General features: G+C 46.9%; 1 protein-coding gene across 2 annotated transcripts in view; it reads right to left on the bottom strand.

Moving 5' to 3' along the window:
* Window positions 1–20,226, bottom strand: part of TBX21 (T-box transcription factor 21) — a 37,585-nt gene that overhangs the window by 7,185 nt on the left and 10,174 nt on the right. For both annotated transcript variants that reach the window (XM_077315010.1, XM_077315009.1), the window contains exon 2: window positions 2,252–2,406. In XM_077315010.1, coding sequence (XP_077171125.1) covers window positions 2,252–2,406 — 155 coding nt within the window. The remainder of the gene's footprint in view (window positions 1–2,251; window positions 2,407–20,226) is intronic.

The following is a 20,226-nucleotide window of genomic DNA, read 5'->3' on the forward strand; positions in this document are numbered from 1 at the left end:
CATGAGTTGTCCAACTTGTGAGCCTGTGGATTGTTAGATCCACACATGGAACTACGGTGTCAAGGCTTCCTTAGGGGGCAGCCATGACAGTAAAGTGAGGTTGAGCTGGTTTTTTTACGAAACTGTATTGTAACCAGGGAATCTCCGGTCCCAAAAGGAGGGGCTGGATCCTACAAGCTTGTTCGCTGAGTTGGACTGAATTCTCATAAGGCTGTAGACCAGGGATGGGCAAACGGTGGCCCTCCAGATGCCCATGGACTACAATTCCCATGAGCCCCTGCCAGCAAATTCTGGCAGGGGCTCATGGGAATTGTAGTCCATGGGCATCTGGAGGGCCACCGTTTGCCCATCCCTGCTGTAGACCATTCGCACCTGCTCTTGTAGTGGGTGAGGGGGAGGAAAGGGAAACAACACTGCAGATGCAATAGTCATCAAAATATGATGACATCACTTCTCATTTCCCCTTGGAAGTGATGTCATCGTGTCATCACTTCCCCCTCCCAGCCCATGCTCCACCCCCAAAAGTATTGTCTGATAGAATCCCATGAGAGACACACACCACCCGCCGCCCAAGCAGAGCAATATTAGTGGTCAAAAGGGAGCCTCCTCTTCCCGTTTCTTGCCAGAAGAAAATCCAGTTGACTCCAACTCCAGGGATGCTGTGTATTTGGAGCTACCGCTAGAGATTTCGGTTGATGGGGCAGAAACAAAAAGCACAGGGCTTAATGAAGATTAAACATATTTATTATGCAGGGGGCTTCAGGGGCAGGCCTCTTCAATCACAGGATAATATGTGATATGAAAGACCTCTGCTTGAGATCCCGAACTGGTGCCACCAGCCAGAGTAAACAGTAGTCATGCTGAGAGACCAACAGTCTGGCCCGCAATAAGGCAGATTTATCATCTCATTAGTTTGAGGTCGGTGCCATAGTTCAGCAACTGAGCATCTGCTTGGCAGGCAGGAGGTCCCAAGTTCGAACCCTGGCTCCTCCAGTTAAGAACATCATGTAGGGAGTGGTGTGGAAGGCCTTCATCTGAGAACTCCGAGCAAAATCTAACTAGGAAAAAAAAGTGCTTTAAAATATTTCCTCCCCCCCCCCAATGTGTTTTAAATTCTTCTGGATGCACCCAGATTTTTCTACAAGGATTCTAGATGCAAGAATGCCTCCTGACATGTGCAGAATTCCTTTCCTTTGCAATGCAAACATTTCATTTCCCCTAAATTGTAACTCATCATCTCTGTAATCCTCACCACGCCCATATAGGCCAGGTGTAAATGCAGGAGCCAGAAAGCAAAAATTTTTCTTTTGTAATGAGCTCAGTAGGGTACAAAATCTCCCTTCCCCAAAAAACAGGATTGGTGGGAAGATCTCATTCTGTGAATGTAACAGGTGATATCTACAGAAATACTGGTGCGAATTAAAGCCAGAAAACGGATGTTAAAACAGAAGTGGGATTTCAAAGAGGTTTTATACTCTCGTTTTTCCTTACTTGTGTGTTCCTGTTGCTTTTTTTGGGGGGGGGATCTTGTTTTTCTGTTCTGCATAGTCTCGGCCCCTCTGTAGTTGACACAACATTAAAAATGTGAAGTTTAAACTTGCCAGAGAAAGGCCAGCTATAGAGCAATGTAATATTAAATCGGCCACTAGAGGGAGCAAAATGCATACAGAACAGGAAAAAACAAAACTATGAAGTAACAGGAACATACAGGAGGAAAAACTGCTCAGAAGTCCAAAGACTCACCAAATTTAGTTGCGAGTCAGATCTCACTTTTTCATATATTCCTCCTCACAGAGACTTTTGTAACCACCTCCCCACCACCTTTTCTGCAACTTGGCCTAGCTTCTAATTGCCTTCCCTCCCTCTCCCCACAACAGGCACCCTGAGAGGTAGGTGAGGCTGAGAGAGCCCTGAGAGAACTGCACTGTGAGAACAGCTCTAACAGGACTGTGACTAGCCCAAGGTCACTCAGCTATGGAGCAGGAGGAGGAGTGGGGAATCAAACCCAGCATGCCAGATCAGAAGCCAGCACTCATAACCACGATGTGACGCCAGCTCCATAAACGTCTCTGTAAACTAATCATCTGTTTCGTGGGGTTCCGAAAAAGAGAGGTCTGACGGAAACCGCTGGGGGACTAAACTCCCTGTGAGTCTCGGAGGTACTGCTTGATTTCTGTTCCCCGTTGCCACCGCTGTCTCACCCGGCCACCCCGCAGAAGTCCATCAAAAGAGAACAGATTGTGGCCCATACCTGGCATGTTTCCTTCCGCCTTGCCACACTGGACCCATTTCCCGCCTTGGTACCGCCAGTGGTGCTGATCCACCAACACAATGTCCACACAGATGCTGTAATGAGCCACGGGGTCCAGCCCACTGATGTTGAAGCTCAGAAACGGGAACATCCTCCTAGCAGGCGATGCAGCCACGTGGGATGGGGGGGGGGGGAGAAAGAGAGAGAAACACAAAGAAGGCCAAGCTCAGATTTCATTTTTAAAGACTCAAAAGCCCACAACCCTTTCTTCTCTCCGGGCAGCTCTCAGTTTCCCGGGAGAAAATGGAAGCTTTGCATCGTGGGCTCTAGGCCATCGTGCCCTACTGAGGTCCCTGTCCTCAGCCTTCATCCCCGAATCTCCAGGAGTTTCCCAGGTGGATCAGGCAACCCTACCCCCTACCCCCTACCCCTTGCTGGTGGCCAGAGGTGACCTGGTTTCTCTCAGATAGCTGTTGTAGACCTTTTGGTCAGTACAGTTGTTCAGCTTCGAAGAGAAGCTACTATCGAGATTTCAGAATCTGTTCATCGACTCGACATTGTTTCTCACAGGCTCTATGAGGGCTACCAGTCTCTTCCCTCACTCGGTTGACTTCATCCGTCAGCTCCGCCGTTCCTCTCCCAAGCGTTCACTTTCCACAGTCTGTTTTCCAGCGGTCAATAGCTTCCCAGGCCGTTCGCCGCCCGTCGATTCAAGCCGAGCGTGCCGGGCGGAACGACACGAGCCGCAGCCCTTTCGTTCCTAAAACTCCATCCGTCTGACGGCGACAGGTGGCCGAGCAGCTCCGTTTCTTCCTTACCCGCAGTGACCTTAGCAAATTCTCTCCCCCCAACGTTTCCCTCTTGCCCCTCGCCCACGCCTTGGACTTCTGCCTCCACAATTTCCGGTTCAGAAATAGAGACGACTTCTAATTTCAGAGAAAGCGAGAAGGGCGGGAGAGAGAGGGGGAGAGAGAGAGGATGGGGCAAAAAAGGGGACAGCTTGAGGAGTTTATGGCCAAGGTTAGCAATACACGTTTGAGTTCCTGCAGTGGGAAATACGAAGGGCAGCTGCCCACCGAGCCAATGTGATGGCTGGAGGGGTACACAAGCCACCACCTCAGGGGCTTCCCTATGCAAACCTCATTGCTGCTTTATGCCTTCACTTATACCCAAGAGGAGAGCCAAAATGGCTTACATTGTTCTAGATCACTGGCAGTCTTCAAGCAAAGGCTGGATACACACTTTTCTTGGATGCTTTAGGATGCTTTGGGCTGAACCTGCGTTGAGCAGGGGGTTGGACTAGATGGCCTGTGTGGCCCCTTCCAACTCTATGATTCTATGAGATCAGGGGTGATCTTAGAGGTCCACGGCTCTCCAGAGGTCCACAGACTTGGACCTCTTGTGAAAACAATACTTCCATGAAAACAAACCAACTTAACTAACGAATAAGAGTGGAGGGAGGAGTGATGTACAAAGGGTACAGTGCAGAACTGGGGTTGTGGGAAGCCCTGGTGGAAACCTCAGCCGTAACAAGCAGGCATGAAACGTGAGCAATGCTGAACGAGTTACGACTGTTCATCCTAAACTCCTGCCCCAGTTTCTCGAGCGGCTAAGTGACGGTCATAAAAACGTTCTGTATGCATTTGTTAGAGAGAGTTGGTTGGTCTGTATTTGGAATGCTGATCTCCAGGCAGGCCCTGGGAATCCCCCAGAATTACAGCTCCTCTCCAGACTCCAGGGGTCAGTTCCCCTGGAGAAAATGGTTGCTTTGGAGGGTGGGCTATAGGTCATTGGACCCCACTGAGATCCTCCACCCCAACCTGGAGTTTCCCAACCTGGATCTGTCAACACGACCCTTCCACCCCCTGCCAGAGGCTAGTGGGAACCTGACAGTCCTGGTCTGTATGTCCGAAAACCTCTTTGTAGCGTTGGCTGAGAAATTACGGGGAAAGGAGACTGGAGAGGGGGGGGGGGTATTTAGCACCATCCTGGTCAAATCAACCCGAGGCTATAATCCTGGGTAAACAAAGATTAGCATCAAGCTTTTTCAGTGTGAAAACCTAGTGGGGTTGACTCTGATTTGCAGCCATGGTTGCCAGCAGGAGAAGATATAAGTGGGGCAGGTTTTCAGACCAGGGGGTATGGCTTCCAGGCAGCTTTGGAAATTAAACACCGAGTTCGGGTTGCCAACCTCCAGGTGTTGGCCGGAGATCTCCTGAGCACAGAGAACGGCTCACCGGGTGAAAAATGGCCACTTTGGAACATGGATTTTGTGGCTTTATACCCGTTGAAGTCCCTTCCCTTTCCTCCCCCCCCCCAAACCCCAGCCTCTTCAGCACCACCCAATTAATCTCCCAATAATTCCCAACTATCAGTAGAGTAGGGATACATCCAAAATTGGGCCCATCCCAGTTTGTTTTAAAAGCTTTCTAGTCCTCATGAAGATTTAAAATGCCGTTACTTGGGAAGGAGGAGAACAAAAGAAGCTGCTTTGAGTTGTCGCTGGGGAGAAAGTGAAGGTGTAAATGGAGTAAATAGATTGCAAGGAGAAGCCAGTGGAGGTTTGAAGGGGCTTTTTGAACTGGTTGAGCCTCCTCAGCAGATCTGTGGCTAAGAGTGGCGGCCTTGATTCTGGAGAGCCAGGTTTGATTCTCTGCTCTTCAACAAGCAGCCAGCTGGGTGATCTTTTCAGCTCAGGTAAGATTTTTTTTTAAATCTTTATTTATATCCCATGTTTCTCTCTTTTAAAATGTTTCCATTTATATCCCGCTTTTCTCTCTTAATTTTTTCATTTATATCCTGCTTTTTTCTCTTAAATTTTGTCATTAATATCCCACTTTTCTTTCTTAATTTTTTTCATTATATTCTGCTTTTCTATCCTCATGAGGATGCAGAGCCACTTACATTGTTCCCTCCACCAATTTTATCCTCATAACAACCCTGCGAGGTAGGTTAGGCTGAGAGCATGGGACCACCCCAAAGTCACCCAGCATGCTCCCATGGCAGAGTGGGGAGTCTCCCACATGACAGGAAGCTCCCCAACTTCTATTTCCTGCAGAATGCGCAAAACAGAAGTGTTTACAAGGGCATTTTTTTTCTAAGGGTGAATCAGAATCACGCTACGATGAAATGGTTCAGAAGACCACTTTTATGAGGGAACAACACCAAAGTCTATTGCATGGTTGGTTATGTGCATTAACATCCTTTTACTGCACAGTTTTGCACCTTGACCAACCTGGATGGCCCAGGTTCATCTCAGCAGCTCTCAGAAGCTAAACAGGGTCAGCTCTGGTCAAAATTTGGATGGGAAGCCACTGGGGAATTTCAGGGTCGCTACACAGAGACAGGTGATGGCAAACCACCTCTGCCTCTTGCCTTGAAAACCCTAATAATAGAGCCACAAGGGAAAGTGGCATATAAATGCAAAAATAAATACAAATAAAAATAATTTTCGAACCCGCTCTTCCCAGCTGGCCTCAGGGCAGGTAACAACAGGCATGTACATGCAATAAAGTTACACAGATAGCCTTTGATTCTAAATAAACTGTCCAAATTAATTTATGCACTAAAGTAATGCTGCCAGAATGGTTTTTCTCTGTTCTGATCATCCACCTTGAGCCGCAGTGATAAAGGTGAGCTATAAACAAAGCAATAAATACCCCGGCATATGTTTGCCGACATACGCTGGATCATGGAGAAAGCTAGGGAGTACCAGAAGAACGTCTACTTCTGCTTCATTGACTATGCTAAAGCCTTTGATTGTGTGGAGCACAACAAATTGTGGCAAGTTCTTAAAGAGATGGGAATACCAGAGCATCTTATTTGTCTCTTGAGAAATTTATATGCAGGTCAAGAAGCAACAGTGAGAACTGAACATGGAATCACTGACTGGTTCAAAATTGAGAAAGGAGTTCGGCAAGGCTGTATACTGTCGCCTTGCCTATTTAACTTATATGCAGAGCACATCATGAGAAATGCGGGATTAGAGGAGTCACAAATTGGGATCAAGATTGCAGGGAGAAATATCAACAACCTCAGATATGCAGATGATACCACTCTAATGGCAGAAAGTGAAGAGGAACTAAAGAGCCTGTTGATGCGGGTGAAGGAGGAGAGTGCAAAAGTTGGCTTGAAACTCAACATCAAGAAAACAAAGATCATGGCATCCGGCCCTCTCAATTCCTGGCAAATAGATGGGGAAGAAATGGAGATAGTGACAGATTTTATTTTCCTGGGCTCCAAGATCACTGCAGATGGAGACTGCAGCAAAGAAATTAAAAGACGCTTGCTCCTGGGGAGGAAAGCTATGGCAAATCTAGACAGCATCCTAAAAAGCAGAGACATCACCCTGCCAACAAAAGTGCGTTTAGTCAAGGCTATGGTATTCCCAGTTGCAATGTATGGCTGCGAAAGTTGGACCATAAGGAAGGCCGAGCGTCAAAGAATTGAGGCTTTTGAACTCTGGTGCTGGAGAAGACTCTTGCGAGTCCCTTGGACTGCAAGGCGAACAAACCGGTCAGTCCTAGAGGAGATCAATCCTGACTGCTCTTTAGAAGGCCAGATCCTGAAGATGAAACTCAAATACTTTGGCCACCTCATGAGAAGGAAGGACTCCCTGGAGAAGAGCCTAATGCTGGGAGCGATCGAGGGCAAAAGAAGAAGGGGACGACAGAGAATGAGGTGGCTGGATGGAGTCACTGAAGCAGTAGGTGCAAACTTAAATGGACTCCGGGGAATGGTAGAGGACAGGAAGGCCTGGAGGATCATTGTCCATGGGGTCGCGATGGGTCGGACACGACTTCGCACATAACAATAACAATAACAATGTTTGCCGACTCAGAACCAACTACTCAGCTCCCTGAGTTTCGCCATCGTTACCCATCGGCGTGAGACAGCATGAATTCTCCTTTCAGAAGGCATTCCCAAGGCTGCTGGTTTGGAGTTGGCCTTTTTGTAAAGGGAAGCAGAAAGTTACAACCGACCGGATGCCCTTCCCGACGTTCGACTGTCCTCTCTTCCAAAGCAGACAGCTCCCCCCCCCTCCCCTGTTGGGACGATCTCTATGCAAAAAAGAAGTAATCCATTCCCCAATGGCCAGCTCCCCAGGAAAGACTGGGTCAATATTTTAATCCCATTATATCCTAAATTTAAATCCCATGAGGAAACAGCCCATCCGGTGGCCGCATTCCAGATCCTGCTGGGATGGAGGGAGAAGGGGAGGGGGCTTCACCCCTGCATCTGTTCCTCATTCACTCCTTATCAGTCCATTCAAGTGTGGCCCTGAACACACAGACACACATGGACCACCCTTTTGGTCAAACAGCAAAGTCACCAAAATGCTCTCAAAGGCCTAAGGCTGTTTGAGAGAGCCCTGGGACTAAAGCAGAAGGGCATTTCTGTGCCTGCACAGAGTGCCTCTCCACTTAGGAAACCCACCAACCAAGGTCCACGCATGCAGGAGACGGTTTTTGTTTTGACTCTGAAAAGAACTACACAGACACATTCCTGGCACCACAATACTTGGGACGAATTGAACCTCCTTTGCTGTAAACTTTGAATAGAATCAATAATCCACTGTATGACACCTCTCTTCTGAATAGATTATCTTTTATGCCCTATCTTTCTGATATCAACAACTCTGAATTTAGGGCATTGACATGATTGCGCTACAATGCTCTCCCTTCAGCATGGGGAGAGGAAAAATATAATAAGCTTCCCCCCCCCCCCCGGAACGTACTTGCATAGGCCAGGATGGTACCCCCAAGAATCCTGAACATGTGATTTTTGACTGCTGTATTGACAACCAAGGGCGTCAGGAACTGCTGTATTCCATCTTCATTGACTTAAAGGCTACTTCCAGACAAGCCATATTAAAGGAACTCCTTTTGGATAAAAACAAGAATTTATCCTGTGTTATTGCCAAATAATATTAGCAATTAAATGTAGAAGTGCTAATTATGCACAAGGGTTAGGATGGATCTATTAAACATAAAAAGTATTTTGGAACTTTTAACCAATTTTATATTGTGTTTTATTGTTTTGTATTTTATACTGGTCCCTGACCAAAATAAATGCATCTGTTCTGTTTGGGAAATTAAGCAAACTATGAATGTGAACACCCTGACCTGGGTAGCTGGCCCCATCTCTTTGGAAGATAAGCAGGGTCAGATCTGGCTAATATTTGGAAGGGAGACCTGATGCCAAGGCACACCTTTGTACATCGCTTCCCTGGAAAACCCTACAGGGTTGTCATATATCAACTATGACATCATGGCAAAAAACCCCTCCCAAAAGGAGGTGAAGAATCTAATTAGCTTTCCCCATAGACACACCTCTGCGATGGGGTTCATTCTGTGTGGGTGCTGGGCCAGATCTCTAAGATGAGGGGTGCTAAGGTTCTTCTCCCATAACCAGGAACATATCACGGAAAGAAAGAAAGAAAGAAAGAAAGAAAGAAAGAAAGAAAGAAAGAAAGAAAGAAAGAAAGAAAGAAAGAAAGAAAGGAAGGAAGGAAGGAAGGAAGGAAGGAAGGAAGGAAGGAAGGAAGGAAGGAAGGAAGGAAGGAAGGAAGGAAGGAAGGAAGGACTCCATGTAGACTAATAAATGAAACTGCACTCAATTGAGGTGACTTCAAAGTAGTGGTTTTTTTTAATGTAGATATTCTTTAAGCTTCTGTGTGTTTCACAGTAGCTTGAGCAAGCGTTCTGTTTTAAAATCTTCTTCAGGGCAAACTACTATAATGCAAATAAATATGCTCGTAAGAAAATGCATAGAGCCTGACACAATATCAGGAATAATTCTGGGCCTACCCCTCAATGAGCATCTCTCTTTGAAGGGTTTAGGCCAAATGCAGGAGATATAAACTAGAATATATCATTTGTTAGTTGAACTCTCTGAGCTGCGGCCATGAGCAGTTTGATGGAGACCGGGAGCTATTCAAAACTATGTTCCTGACTCCAATATGTCTACGGGTTAGAGTTCCTTGGTTAGTTCTTGTTATGAACTCCATGTGGATTTCTATTTGCAACAACACTGTAAAATACACAGAAGGTGAAAAAATATACCTACATAAAAGACCACTAACTTTGAAGTCATAGAATCATAGAACCATAGAGTTGGAAGGGGTCCTACAGGCAATCGAGTCCAACCCCCTGATCAATGCAGGATCAGCCTCAAGCTTCCAGGATAATGATCTTTCCAGCCGCTGCCTGAAGATTGCCAGTGAGGGGGAGCTCCCCACCTCCTTAGACAGCCCATTCCACTGCTGAACTACTCTGACTGTGAAATTCCCCCCTCCGATATCTAGACAATATCGTTATATATGTAGTTTAACCCATTACGGAGGGTAGTATCCTTTGCTGCCAACAGGAACCTTTCCCTGCTTTCCTCTGACAACCTTTCAGATACTTAAAAACAGCTATCATGTCCCCTTTCAACCTCCTCTTCTCCAGGCTGAATATGCCCAAGTCCCTCAGTCCCTCAGCCAAGTCCCTTTCCTCACAGGGCTTGGTCCCTTGGCCCCAGATCATCTGCGTCGCTCTCCTCTGTACCCTTTCAATTTTATCTACGTCCTTTTTGAAGTGAGGCCTCCAGAACTGCACAAGGTACTCCAGGTGGGGTCTGACCAATGCGGTATACAGTGGGACGATGACATCTTGTGATTTTGATGTGATGCCCCTGTTGATACAGCCCAAGTCTGCATCTGTCTTCTTTACTGCCACATCATATTTAGTTTACAGCCCACAAGGGCCCCGAGATGCTTGTTTTCATTACATGTTTTCTTGCATATTGTTCCTATTGCATTGTTTTAAATTGCATGCCTCAAGTTTTGACGAGAAAGGCAGGCTCTAAATGACGTAAATAAAAGAAACAGAGAGTAGGGCCTGGTCCCATTGGGGGAGGCACTGCTGGATTTTTATGGGGAATAGCACACTGTATTAAACACTGTGTGAAACCCCAGTTGCAAGGTTCCAGGGGCTTCACTGGGCCAGGCATGCACACAAAAATGTTCCAGTGCAGGGACACTGGAAGGCGACAGACAGATCTCTTCCCTGCCTCAGTAACAGCCTTCTCTGCTGTGACTGGAAGTGTCAGAAAGATTGCTTCAGGAAGTCCTTCTTTCAAATGGCCATTGTTATGCAGCGGAGAGGGGAAAACACCATGCAGATGCCAGCTTTGTGGGAAGACTGGTCATCGGACAGCCTTCCATGCATCATGGGTTCGTCTTGCAAAACAGAGCCAGCTTGCTGTAGCGGTTAGGAGTGCTGACTTCTAATCTGGTAAGCTGAGTTTGATTCCCTGCTCTCCCACATGCAGCCAGCGGGGTGACCTTGGGCTTGTCACAGCGCTGATAAAGCTGTTCTGACCAAGCAGTGATATCAGGGCTCTCTCAGCCTCTCCTCCCTCACAGGGTGTCTGTTGTGGGGAGAAGAAGGGAAGGCTAATGTAAGCCGCTTTGAGACTCCTTCGGGTAGAGAAAACTGGCATATAAGAACCAACTCTTCTTCTCCTTCAGTAATCTCAGGGCTCTCTCAGCCTCCCCTCCCTCACAGGGCGTCTGTTGTAGGGAGAGGAAAGGGAAGATTGTAAGCCGCTTTGAGACTCCTTCGGGTAGAGAAAAGTGGCATATAAGAACCAACTCTTCTTCAGATAGGCATGGGGGTGGCATTCTTCTCTCTTCCATTCTATCTTCCTAACAACCCTGCGCGGTAGGTTAGGCTAATGGATTTAAACAGGAAGGACTCCTGATCCCGCAATCAAAGAGAAAACACTTGAGGCAAAGTCAAGAACAGATGCAGGCAGGGAAAGAAAACCTGAGACTATCTGCACTGAGGAAAATAGACAGGATTAAATCAAGGCCTTGGATCCTGTCAGTTTTTATGCTCAGCTTTTCTTGCTGGCCTCGCCTTTATGGTTTGTCAACATTTCCTTCTCCCCCACTCCCCTTTTTGCCAGCCGAAAACCTGAGAGGGGGATGAAAGTCGCTTAGCTGCTTGAATCAGGAAGACCTTTGCTCCAGTTTCACCTTCACACAATTTGTGTGTGTGTGTGTGTACACATTTGGTTTCCAGTACTGCAATGTTTAAGCTACAAAAGAGCCACCAAAACAACTTGGTTGTTGGTTAATGCAGAAAATGTGCTTTTTTTAACGCTTAAAAAAAAAACGATTTGAGCGTCTACAAGCTAACAATTCAGTGTGGTCAGCTTGCAGGGCCTCACCGTGGCCGCTTTAGACAGGAAACACCCCCACACCACCCGCGTATATCGAAGGAACCAGAGTTCATAGTCTGAGGAAGAGTGCTTGCACCCGAAAGCTCACACCTTGAATACATTTTGGTTGGTCCTAAAGATGCCACTGGATTCTGATTTTGTTGTGTTAAACTTGTAGTGAATTCATCACCCAGCTATTATCAGGTTCATTAACTGCTTTTTCATAACTCTCCCTGCTATCACCTGTCAAGTATGTCGTATGGCATCTACGACTTTTAGGCTTTTCAGTTTTGATAATTTTTAAATTAAAAAACGGATAGGTTTTAATGGCTTTTATTCTGCCTCCCAATGTGTTTTCCTGTTGCTGGCTTTGTGTAGTTTTGACATGTTGCTGTTGTCTTAGTGGAATGCCATAAATTGCCATCGGAATATTCTATTGAGAGAACAAGATAGGAATCTTTTTAATAAATACACGTAACTGGAATGCAGACAAAGATTTGCTGAAACACCAAAGGAAGCATAAAATATTATACATTCAAACAAACACACACACACAATGTTCCTGATGGAAGAACGCAACCACTGTTTTCTCTTTTCATTATCAGAGTAATGCCCTGACGTGGGTAGCTCCAGCGAGCCAGCTCTTGCCAAATCTCAGAAGCTAAGAAGGGTTGGTCCTGATCAGTATTTGGATGGGAGGCCTCCATAGAATCATAGAGTTGGAAGGGGCCATACAGGCCGTCTAGTCCAACCCCCTGCTCAACGCAGGATCAGCCCTAAGCATCCTGAAGCATCCAAGAAAGGTGTGTCTCCAACCTTTGCTTGAAGACTGCCAGTGAGGGGGAGCTCACCACCTCCTTAGGCAGCCTATTCCACTGCTGAACTACTTTGACTGTGAAAAACCTTTTCCTGATATCTAGCCTATATCGTTGTACTTGAAGTTTAAACCCATTACTGCGTGTCCTCTCCTCTGCAGCCAGCAGAAACAGCATCCTGCCCTCCTCCAAGTGACAACCTTTCAAATACTTAAAGAGGGCTATCATGTCCCCTCTCAACCTCCTTTTCTCCAGGCTGAACATTCCCAAGTTCCTCAACCTATCTGCATAGGGCTTGTCATGCAGAGGTAGGCAAAGGCAAGCCCATTCTGATTGTCCTGTGCTTTGGTGTTGCCAAGAATCAGCTGCAATTTGACGGCGGAAAGGGGAAGAGAGAACAATGACTGAAACATATCAAAATAGCTTCAACTAATAAAGGATGCTCTGAATTTGCAGGTTTTCCCATTCTTCTTCCACCTGACCCATTAGTTAAATCCTAGGCCGAAATTAATGGTATCTGGCAATTACACAGCAAACCAATTAAAGCTTGCAACCGTAATGAAGAATCACCTCTTTAGACAGAGCAAGACAAGAAGAGAATCACCCATAGTTATTACATTTAATCGGGCCTCTTTGACAGCAGGCAGGAGCTAAGCTGAATGGGTGAGCGATAGACTGGATGGTAGTAAAACTGAATTGCTCAGAAGGGTGCTTTTACAAATGACAAGGGCTTATCTATTTACTTCATTTATACCATCCCTCAACGGGGACCCAAAGTGGTACACATTTCTTGTTTTACCATCACAATCAGACAGAGCTGGAAGAGACCAACAAGGGCCACCCAGTCCAGCCCCCCCCCCCCCACCACACACACACATTCTCAGGACTTGAGAAATCACACATTCCTGACAGGTGCTCATCCAATCTCCTCCTAAAAACTTCCAACGGAGACTCGAGCTCCCTCCACCAGGCAGCATATTCCCTCAACGAACAGTCCTCACCCTCAGAAAATGCTGTTCTAATATTGAAGTGGAACCTCCTTTCCTGGAATTTGAACCCATGGCTCCCAGCCCTTGTCTCTAATGCTGCAATGGCTTCTTAGATGCTGTATATCACACTCTTGGTTCATATTCAACTTACCGTCCACCAGAACTCCCAAGTTCTTTCACATGGACAGCTATCAAGACAGGCATCCCCCATCTTATATTTATATAGCACATTTTTATTACCCAAATGGAATACTTTGCACTTCTCCCTATTAAAATTCATATTATTATTATTATATTTTGATTTATTGCATGCCATTCCCAGTGGCTCATGGTGGGTTACGTCATCCCTCACTGGCAGTCTTTAAGCAAAGGTTGGATATGCACTTTTCTTGGATGCGTTAGGATGCTTTGGGCTGATCCTGCGTTGAGCAGGGGGTTGGACTAGATGGCCTGCATGGCCCCTTCCAACTCTATGGTTCTATGATTCTATGCATTGAGCAGGGGGTTGGACTAGATGGCCTGTATGGCCCCTTCCAACTCTATGATTCTAGGATTCTATGCATTGAGCAGGAGGTTGGACTAGATGGCCTGTATGGCCCCTTCCAACTCTATGATTCTAGGATTCTAGGATTCTATGCATTGAGCAGGGGGTTGGACTAGATGGTCTGTATGGCCCCTTCCAACTCTAAGATTCTAGGATTCTAGGATTCTATGCATTGAGCAGGGGGTTGGACTAGATGGCCTGTATGGCCCCTTCCAACTCTAAGATTCTAGGATTCTAGGATTCTATGCATTGAGCAGGGGGTTGGACTAGATGGCCTGTATGGCCCCTTCCAACTCTATGATTCTAGGATTCTAGGATTCTATGCATTGAGCAGGGGGTTGGACTAGATGGCCTGTATGGCCCCTTCCAACTCTATGATTCTGTGATTCTATGATTCTATGATCATCAGTCTGAATAAAACCCCAGGCATCAAAACATTACAATCCGATGAACATAATATAGGAGAGAAGAACGGCAGAAAAAATACAAGGACATACCCCTTCTCCCAATACACTGTCTTGGAAGGGGTCCAAACAGCTCTTTCTTGTCTCACCGTCCTCAACCATAGACCTGGTGGACCACAGACCATATTGTGGGTTATGGCCCATTTTTTTAATCTATCCAGATCTCCTTGAAGGGGAGTGCTTTCCTCTGGACTATAAGCCACCCACCCAACTGAGTGTTACCTGCAGATTTGATCCATGTGCCCTCTACTGCCTCATCCAAATAATCCATGGAAATGTTAAGCAATACCAGCCCCAGCGGAGAACCCTGCGATACAAGGTAGGTTAGGCTAGTGTGCAACTGGCCTGAGAACACTCAGCAAACGTCTGTGGCAAAGCAGAGATCTGAACCTGGGTCTCTCCGATCTTAGATCGATTAGCTACGAGTTTATAGTCTATCCAATGTTTGTCTTTGTTTTTTAAAGTCTTGTTTTCTGTTTTTTGTAACCCGGTTTGTGGATTTCTTATGTTACAACGTTTTGTTTTCATGGTGCTGTTTTCTGACCTTACCATACTTTATGCCTTATTCTGTTTCTCCTAATTTGTCCTGAATTTCATAGTAAGCCTGGAGTTTCAGCAGAGTAAAGGAGGAGTAAAAGTAAAGTAAGGAAACAAATACATAGAAAAAGAGAATCAGAAGCTTCTTTTAGAGACACAGCCACAGAGCTCCTTCCAAAAAAAGTGTGAAAATACTGGGCAACACCGTAGGCAAGTACGGTTAGACAAAATTGGGCAGAGCTGGGTTTGACTCCCCAGTCCTGCTTGATTCGCTCTAACTTATTTATTTATTTAGACCCAAATAGAAGTAGATTATCCACTCTCCACTCTTCCACATACAGCCAGCTGGGTTACCTTGGACTGGTCACAGTCCTGTTAGAGGCGTTCTCATGTGACAGTTCTCTTAGAGCTCTCTCAGGCTGACCTGCATAAAATGCATAGGGAAGCCAGATTTGTTGGTGAACTCTGGCCTTCAACCCAGAAAAGCTCCATCCTGCAGGCCTTGAGGGATTGTTTTAGGCCCTGATCTCCTCTGGAAGAGTGTTCCACCAGACCAATGCTAAGGCTGAGAAGGCCCTGGCTCCGATTGAGGCCCATTTTTCTTGATGGCACCTGCAGGAGAAAAAAACCTTATTGGACTTAAACTAACTGGAGCCAGCGGCTAAGAGTGGCAGCTTCTAATCTGGCAAACCGGGTTTGATTCCCTGCTCCTCCACATGCAACCAGCTGGATGATCTTGGGCTCATAGTGCTGTTCTGACCGAGCCATCCTGTCAGGGCTCTCTCAGCCTCACCTCCCTCGCAGGGTGACTGTTGTGGGGAACGGAAAGGGAAGGAGAGCCAGGTTTGAATCTGCACTCCCCCACATGCAACTAGCTGGGTGACCTTGAGCTCGCCACAGCACTGAGAAAGCTGTTCTGACCAAGCAAAAATATCAGGGCTCTCTCAGCCTCACCCACCTCACAGGGCGTCTGTGGTGGGCAGAGGAAGAGAAGGCGATTGCAAGCCACTTTGAGACTCCTTCTGGCAGTCAAAAGCAGGATATAAAAACCAGCTCTTCTTCTTCTAAACCTAACAATGTGGACAAGCAGACTTGTTTTCACCTGCCAAATGTTGAAAGTAAAGCAGGGGCTCCTCTGAAACACAGGAGGGGGGAAGACACAAGAGTGGTTGTGACTTTCTGAAGACGTAACCCCTGCTTGTTTCTCCTTGTGGTTCGGCTGCTCCCTGCTCAGCCCGTTTCCTGGCCCACACCGCGACTCTGATTGATCCCTGGCAAGAGAGAGGCTGGGGGAGGTTCGCGTTTGCACAGACGGCTCACGGGGGCTGCAAACCCACCTCCCCCTGCGGGAAAAACGAGAATGAAACACACCCGGTGTGGTGGGCTGCCTGCTTCCTGAGCCAGCTTGCTGCCGGGGGAACGTGACCCGGACCACAGGAACCGCTCTGCACGGAGGAGGGGGAGAAGTTTTGAGACACACCTCAGTACCCCCTCTGTTCCATCTGCCAGCCTGTCGTGGATGCAGAACTGTGCAGATATTCTAGCAACTAGCGGTTTGCGCGGCAGAACATCCTATAACCCGGTGTTTTAGAATGCTGTGAAATGTTTTCCTACCGTGTCCCCGTTTTACAGGGGGGAAACTGAGGTCTCAGCTCTTCGGAATTCATTCCTGACTTTCAAAGGCCAGCTTAAGTGCTAACATCTCATCACACTCTCAAAAAATTCAGCCTTGTGCTTCCTCTCCAGTGGAAAAGAGTCCCACAGACATAAACCAGTTGCCTCCAAATATCCCCGGGTTGGTTTGCTAAACCAGGTTGCCCTGGTGCCCGAATCCTCCCTTCGTGAGATAGGCCTCAACCCCAGAATACCAGAGCAACTGTAAAGAACACCTCTGAGTATGTGCAAAGTGCACTTTATTACAGAAGTTCGCTCCCGTGCATCTGGGATTGTTTTGGAAATCTGGAGAGGAAGGAAGGAAGGAAGGAGCAGAATGGGAAGGAAGGAAGGAAGGAAGGAAGGAAGGAAGGAAGGAAGGAAGGAAGGAAGGAAGGAAGGATTCTTTCCTTTCGTAGAGTCCTGACTATGAAGATTTGGCCACGGTCCTGAGTGAGGAAAAGCCACATGAAAAACCCCAGACCCCTCCCGCAGCTCCCTTCCCAAGGCCAGAAATTCTTGTCCATATTTGAACAAGACAGGTGAAAGAACATGCGTTTTGACAGCTTCCCTGGAGGGACAAAGAACGCGCCAACAGCCCCTTTGAGAAAGGAAGATTCAGTGGAGAAAAATTAACAGATATAAACACTCCCTGTGGGTATGAGAAAGACGCAGCCAAGATTTGTTTGGAAAAGATATAATCTGAAGCTCGGGGAAGTGGCGGACGCAAGGAGAGGGGGGGGGAGGTGTTGGGGGGGAGGGGCGGCACGATATGGCATCAGGCCTTGGATGGGCAATTTGCTCCCCGCTCCCAGGGCCCCCTCGGAAACGGCTCGTGGGCCAGAATGTGGTGGGTGTTTTGCATATCTGCCATTGCACTGTGTTTGCATCTCGTTTGCCTCTGCAGCGGCTCCAGTCTCACTTGGCTGGTATCAGTCTCAGCTATGACCTAGCTTGAAACCAGTTTGCCTCAATAAGTGTACTTCTGCTCTGATTTCACCACAGCATTGCTGCTCATAAACAGAGCGCTCTGCAACCGAGGCAGGTGCAAAAGGCACAAGGAGAGCTCAGAATCAACGTTGCAGATCAAATTTCATCACCAAAGAGGAGAGGACCAGCATAACCCTTGAGCTTGGTTAATGCACACGGGACAGGGAGGAAGCCCAGGACTACCAGAAGCATCCCCTACATGAATTCCTTAAGAACTTATGCATGCCCTCAATGTTCTTTCTTTCTTTCTTTCTTTCTTTCTTTCTTTCTTTCTTTCTTTCTTTCTTTCTTTCTTTCTTTCTTTCTTTCTTTCTTTCTTTCTTTCTTTCTTTCTTTCTTTCTTTCTTTCTTTCTTTCTTTCTTTCTTTCTTTCTTTCTGGGACTGGGACTCAAGGCAGATGACACATAATGAGCCACTAGAGTTGCAGAAATGGCATATTCAAATAGCCAATGCATTCGGAATCGAAAAGTCGAGAAAGAACAAAAGCACAGCAGAAGAATTCACAAGACCCTAAGCTAGACAGGGCAGTAGAGGCCAGTTTGTGACACAAGTTTGTGCAGCACAGACCTCTTGGATTGTTCAGTTTTTCATAGTTTGTGGAAGGCCTGGATCCCGTGAGCTTCTGTCACCTTTCCGCAAGGTGGAAGCGCCTGCTCCAATATGTTCTTTGTAATAAGGGCTGTATACACACAAGGTGTATTATAGGTGATGTTGAATGTACACAAAAGGGGGAGGGCATAACTAACAGAAGCCATCTTGTTCTCCCTGTACACAAGGACTCCAGAGATGGCTTTTTAGAAAAGTTTAGGTGATGTTTAACAGCCTGACTAGCCCAGCTCAAGCAATGCAGTTGCCCCTGGTCCATACCTGGATGGGGGACCACCAGGGAAGACTTTGTAAAGGAAGGCAATGGCAGGCCACCTCTGCTCATCTCCTGCCTTGAAAACCCTGTAAGGCTGGTTACAACAAGTCATTTGCATCTCGAGATGGCGCTTCAACAAATCTCAGAAAAACTCACACTAATCACCTACAGTCCAAAACAGAACCTCCACATTTAGAAGCAGCATACCTCAGCCATGCCAACCCACTTTGTAGAACTTGGGGCCCCAGTAGATACCCCCAGATACCTATCAATTGATTCATTTCAACATCTGATGAAACTTTTTTTTTTAATCAAGGAAAGATTCCTGATCGGTGTGAACTGGATTTCAAATCTCTTTTGTGATGTGTTTGTTTTGCTGGGAATTGCCGTGGCTCAAAAGAGACCCATAGAGAGCTGGCACAAGAAAGCCAACTGGGAGGACTGAGATAATGTAACTTAACAGCACTGATAACTGATATAAACCATGCAGCTTGTGCAGCTCAAACTCTGGTAACACAAGAAGTAGTACACATGCACAGGAGCAAACTGTGCAATTGATTTAGTGCGCTAGCAGAAATCTGCACCCGGTTCGCTCTTGGGTTCCTGGCAGCTGTTCACCTCTCTCATCTCTCTTTCTGTAAAACATCTCTAAGAAACCCTTCAGCCCCATAAAATCTTTCCCTTTTCAGTCCCTTCATATTTTGGTTACTCTAGCATTCCCACCTGCCCCCTTCAATGTACATTAGGGTTGCCGGCTACAGGTTGGGAAATACCTGGAGATATGGAGGAGGATGAAGCCTCAAGAGGGGGGGGGGGCTTGGGGAGGGGACAGATTTCAGAAAGGTGTAATGGGTAGAATCTACCTTCCAAAGCAGCTGTTTTCTCCAGGGAACTAATCTGCAGTCCCAGGAGATCTCCAGCTACTGCCTGGAGGTTGGCCACTTAACATCAAGATTCCAAAGAAGATGCTGTACCCAGCCACAGTTTGCCAATGTTAAAATCTGGTCACCTTACTCTAGAGCAGGGGTAGTCAAACTGCAGCCCTCCAGATGTCCATGGACTACAATTCCCAGAAGCCCCTGCCAGCATTCTAGAGCCACAGGTTTCAGGGCCTTGTAGCAGCTTATAAGTCATGTCGGCCACGTCATTTCAGGCATTTTTGATAGAAAAGTGATTCATTGATACGTTTTCAGCTAATGTGGGAGAAGGCAGAGGGGACCAAGAAAGACCGAGGAACAAATGATTGTATTTGTGGTTTTAAAACCGGTCATGAAGATCGGTTTGCGCTTCGTCGCTGATCGGCCAATGAAACGGACGGGCACCAGGCTCAGGGCGGACAGGCAGAAATACAACTTTGCACAGAGAGAGAGTATAATGTGGCATTTGCTGCCAGAGGATATTGTGATGGCCATAGGAAGAGACAGCTTTCAAAGGGGATGAGAGGGCTTAAGGGAGGACTAGCCATGGAGACTGAGGGAAGATTAGTGCCCATGAATCCCACAACCTGGAGACAACATCAGGGGAAGGTCCAGCCTCTATTTGCTGTTATTGGCCCTCCAGAGGGACTGGTTGGCCCCTTTATGAGAGGATGCTGGACTAGATGGACTACTGGTCTGATCCTGCAGGGCTTTTCTGGTGTTCTTCTCTTAAGCTGTTTCAGAGGGTAGACATGTTAGTTTGCACTAGACCGGTTAGATTCAGATCCAGGAGCACCTTAGAGCTTTCCAGGGCATGAACTCCTGAGAGCCAAAGCTCCCTTTGTCAGATATGAATAGGAATGGAGATCTCTGAGTCCTTATATCCCAGTCAGAAGGTGGGAGGACAGTCATAAAGATGCAAGATGCAAAGGTACAGTGCATCTTAGGCAGGAATCTCCATTAAATTTCAGAGGAACCTGTTCTCCGGAACGG

Source organism: Paroedura picta, chromosome 16 (genome assembly GCF_049243985.1).
Source record: "Paroedura picta isolate Pp20150507F chromosome 16, Ppicta_v3.0, whole genome shotgun sequence".
NCBI classification, from domain to species: domain Eukaryota; kingdom Metazoa; phylum Chordata; class Lepidosauria; order Squamata; family Gekkonidae; genus Paroedura; species Paroedura picta.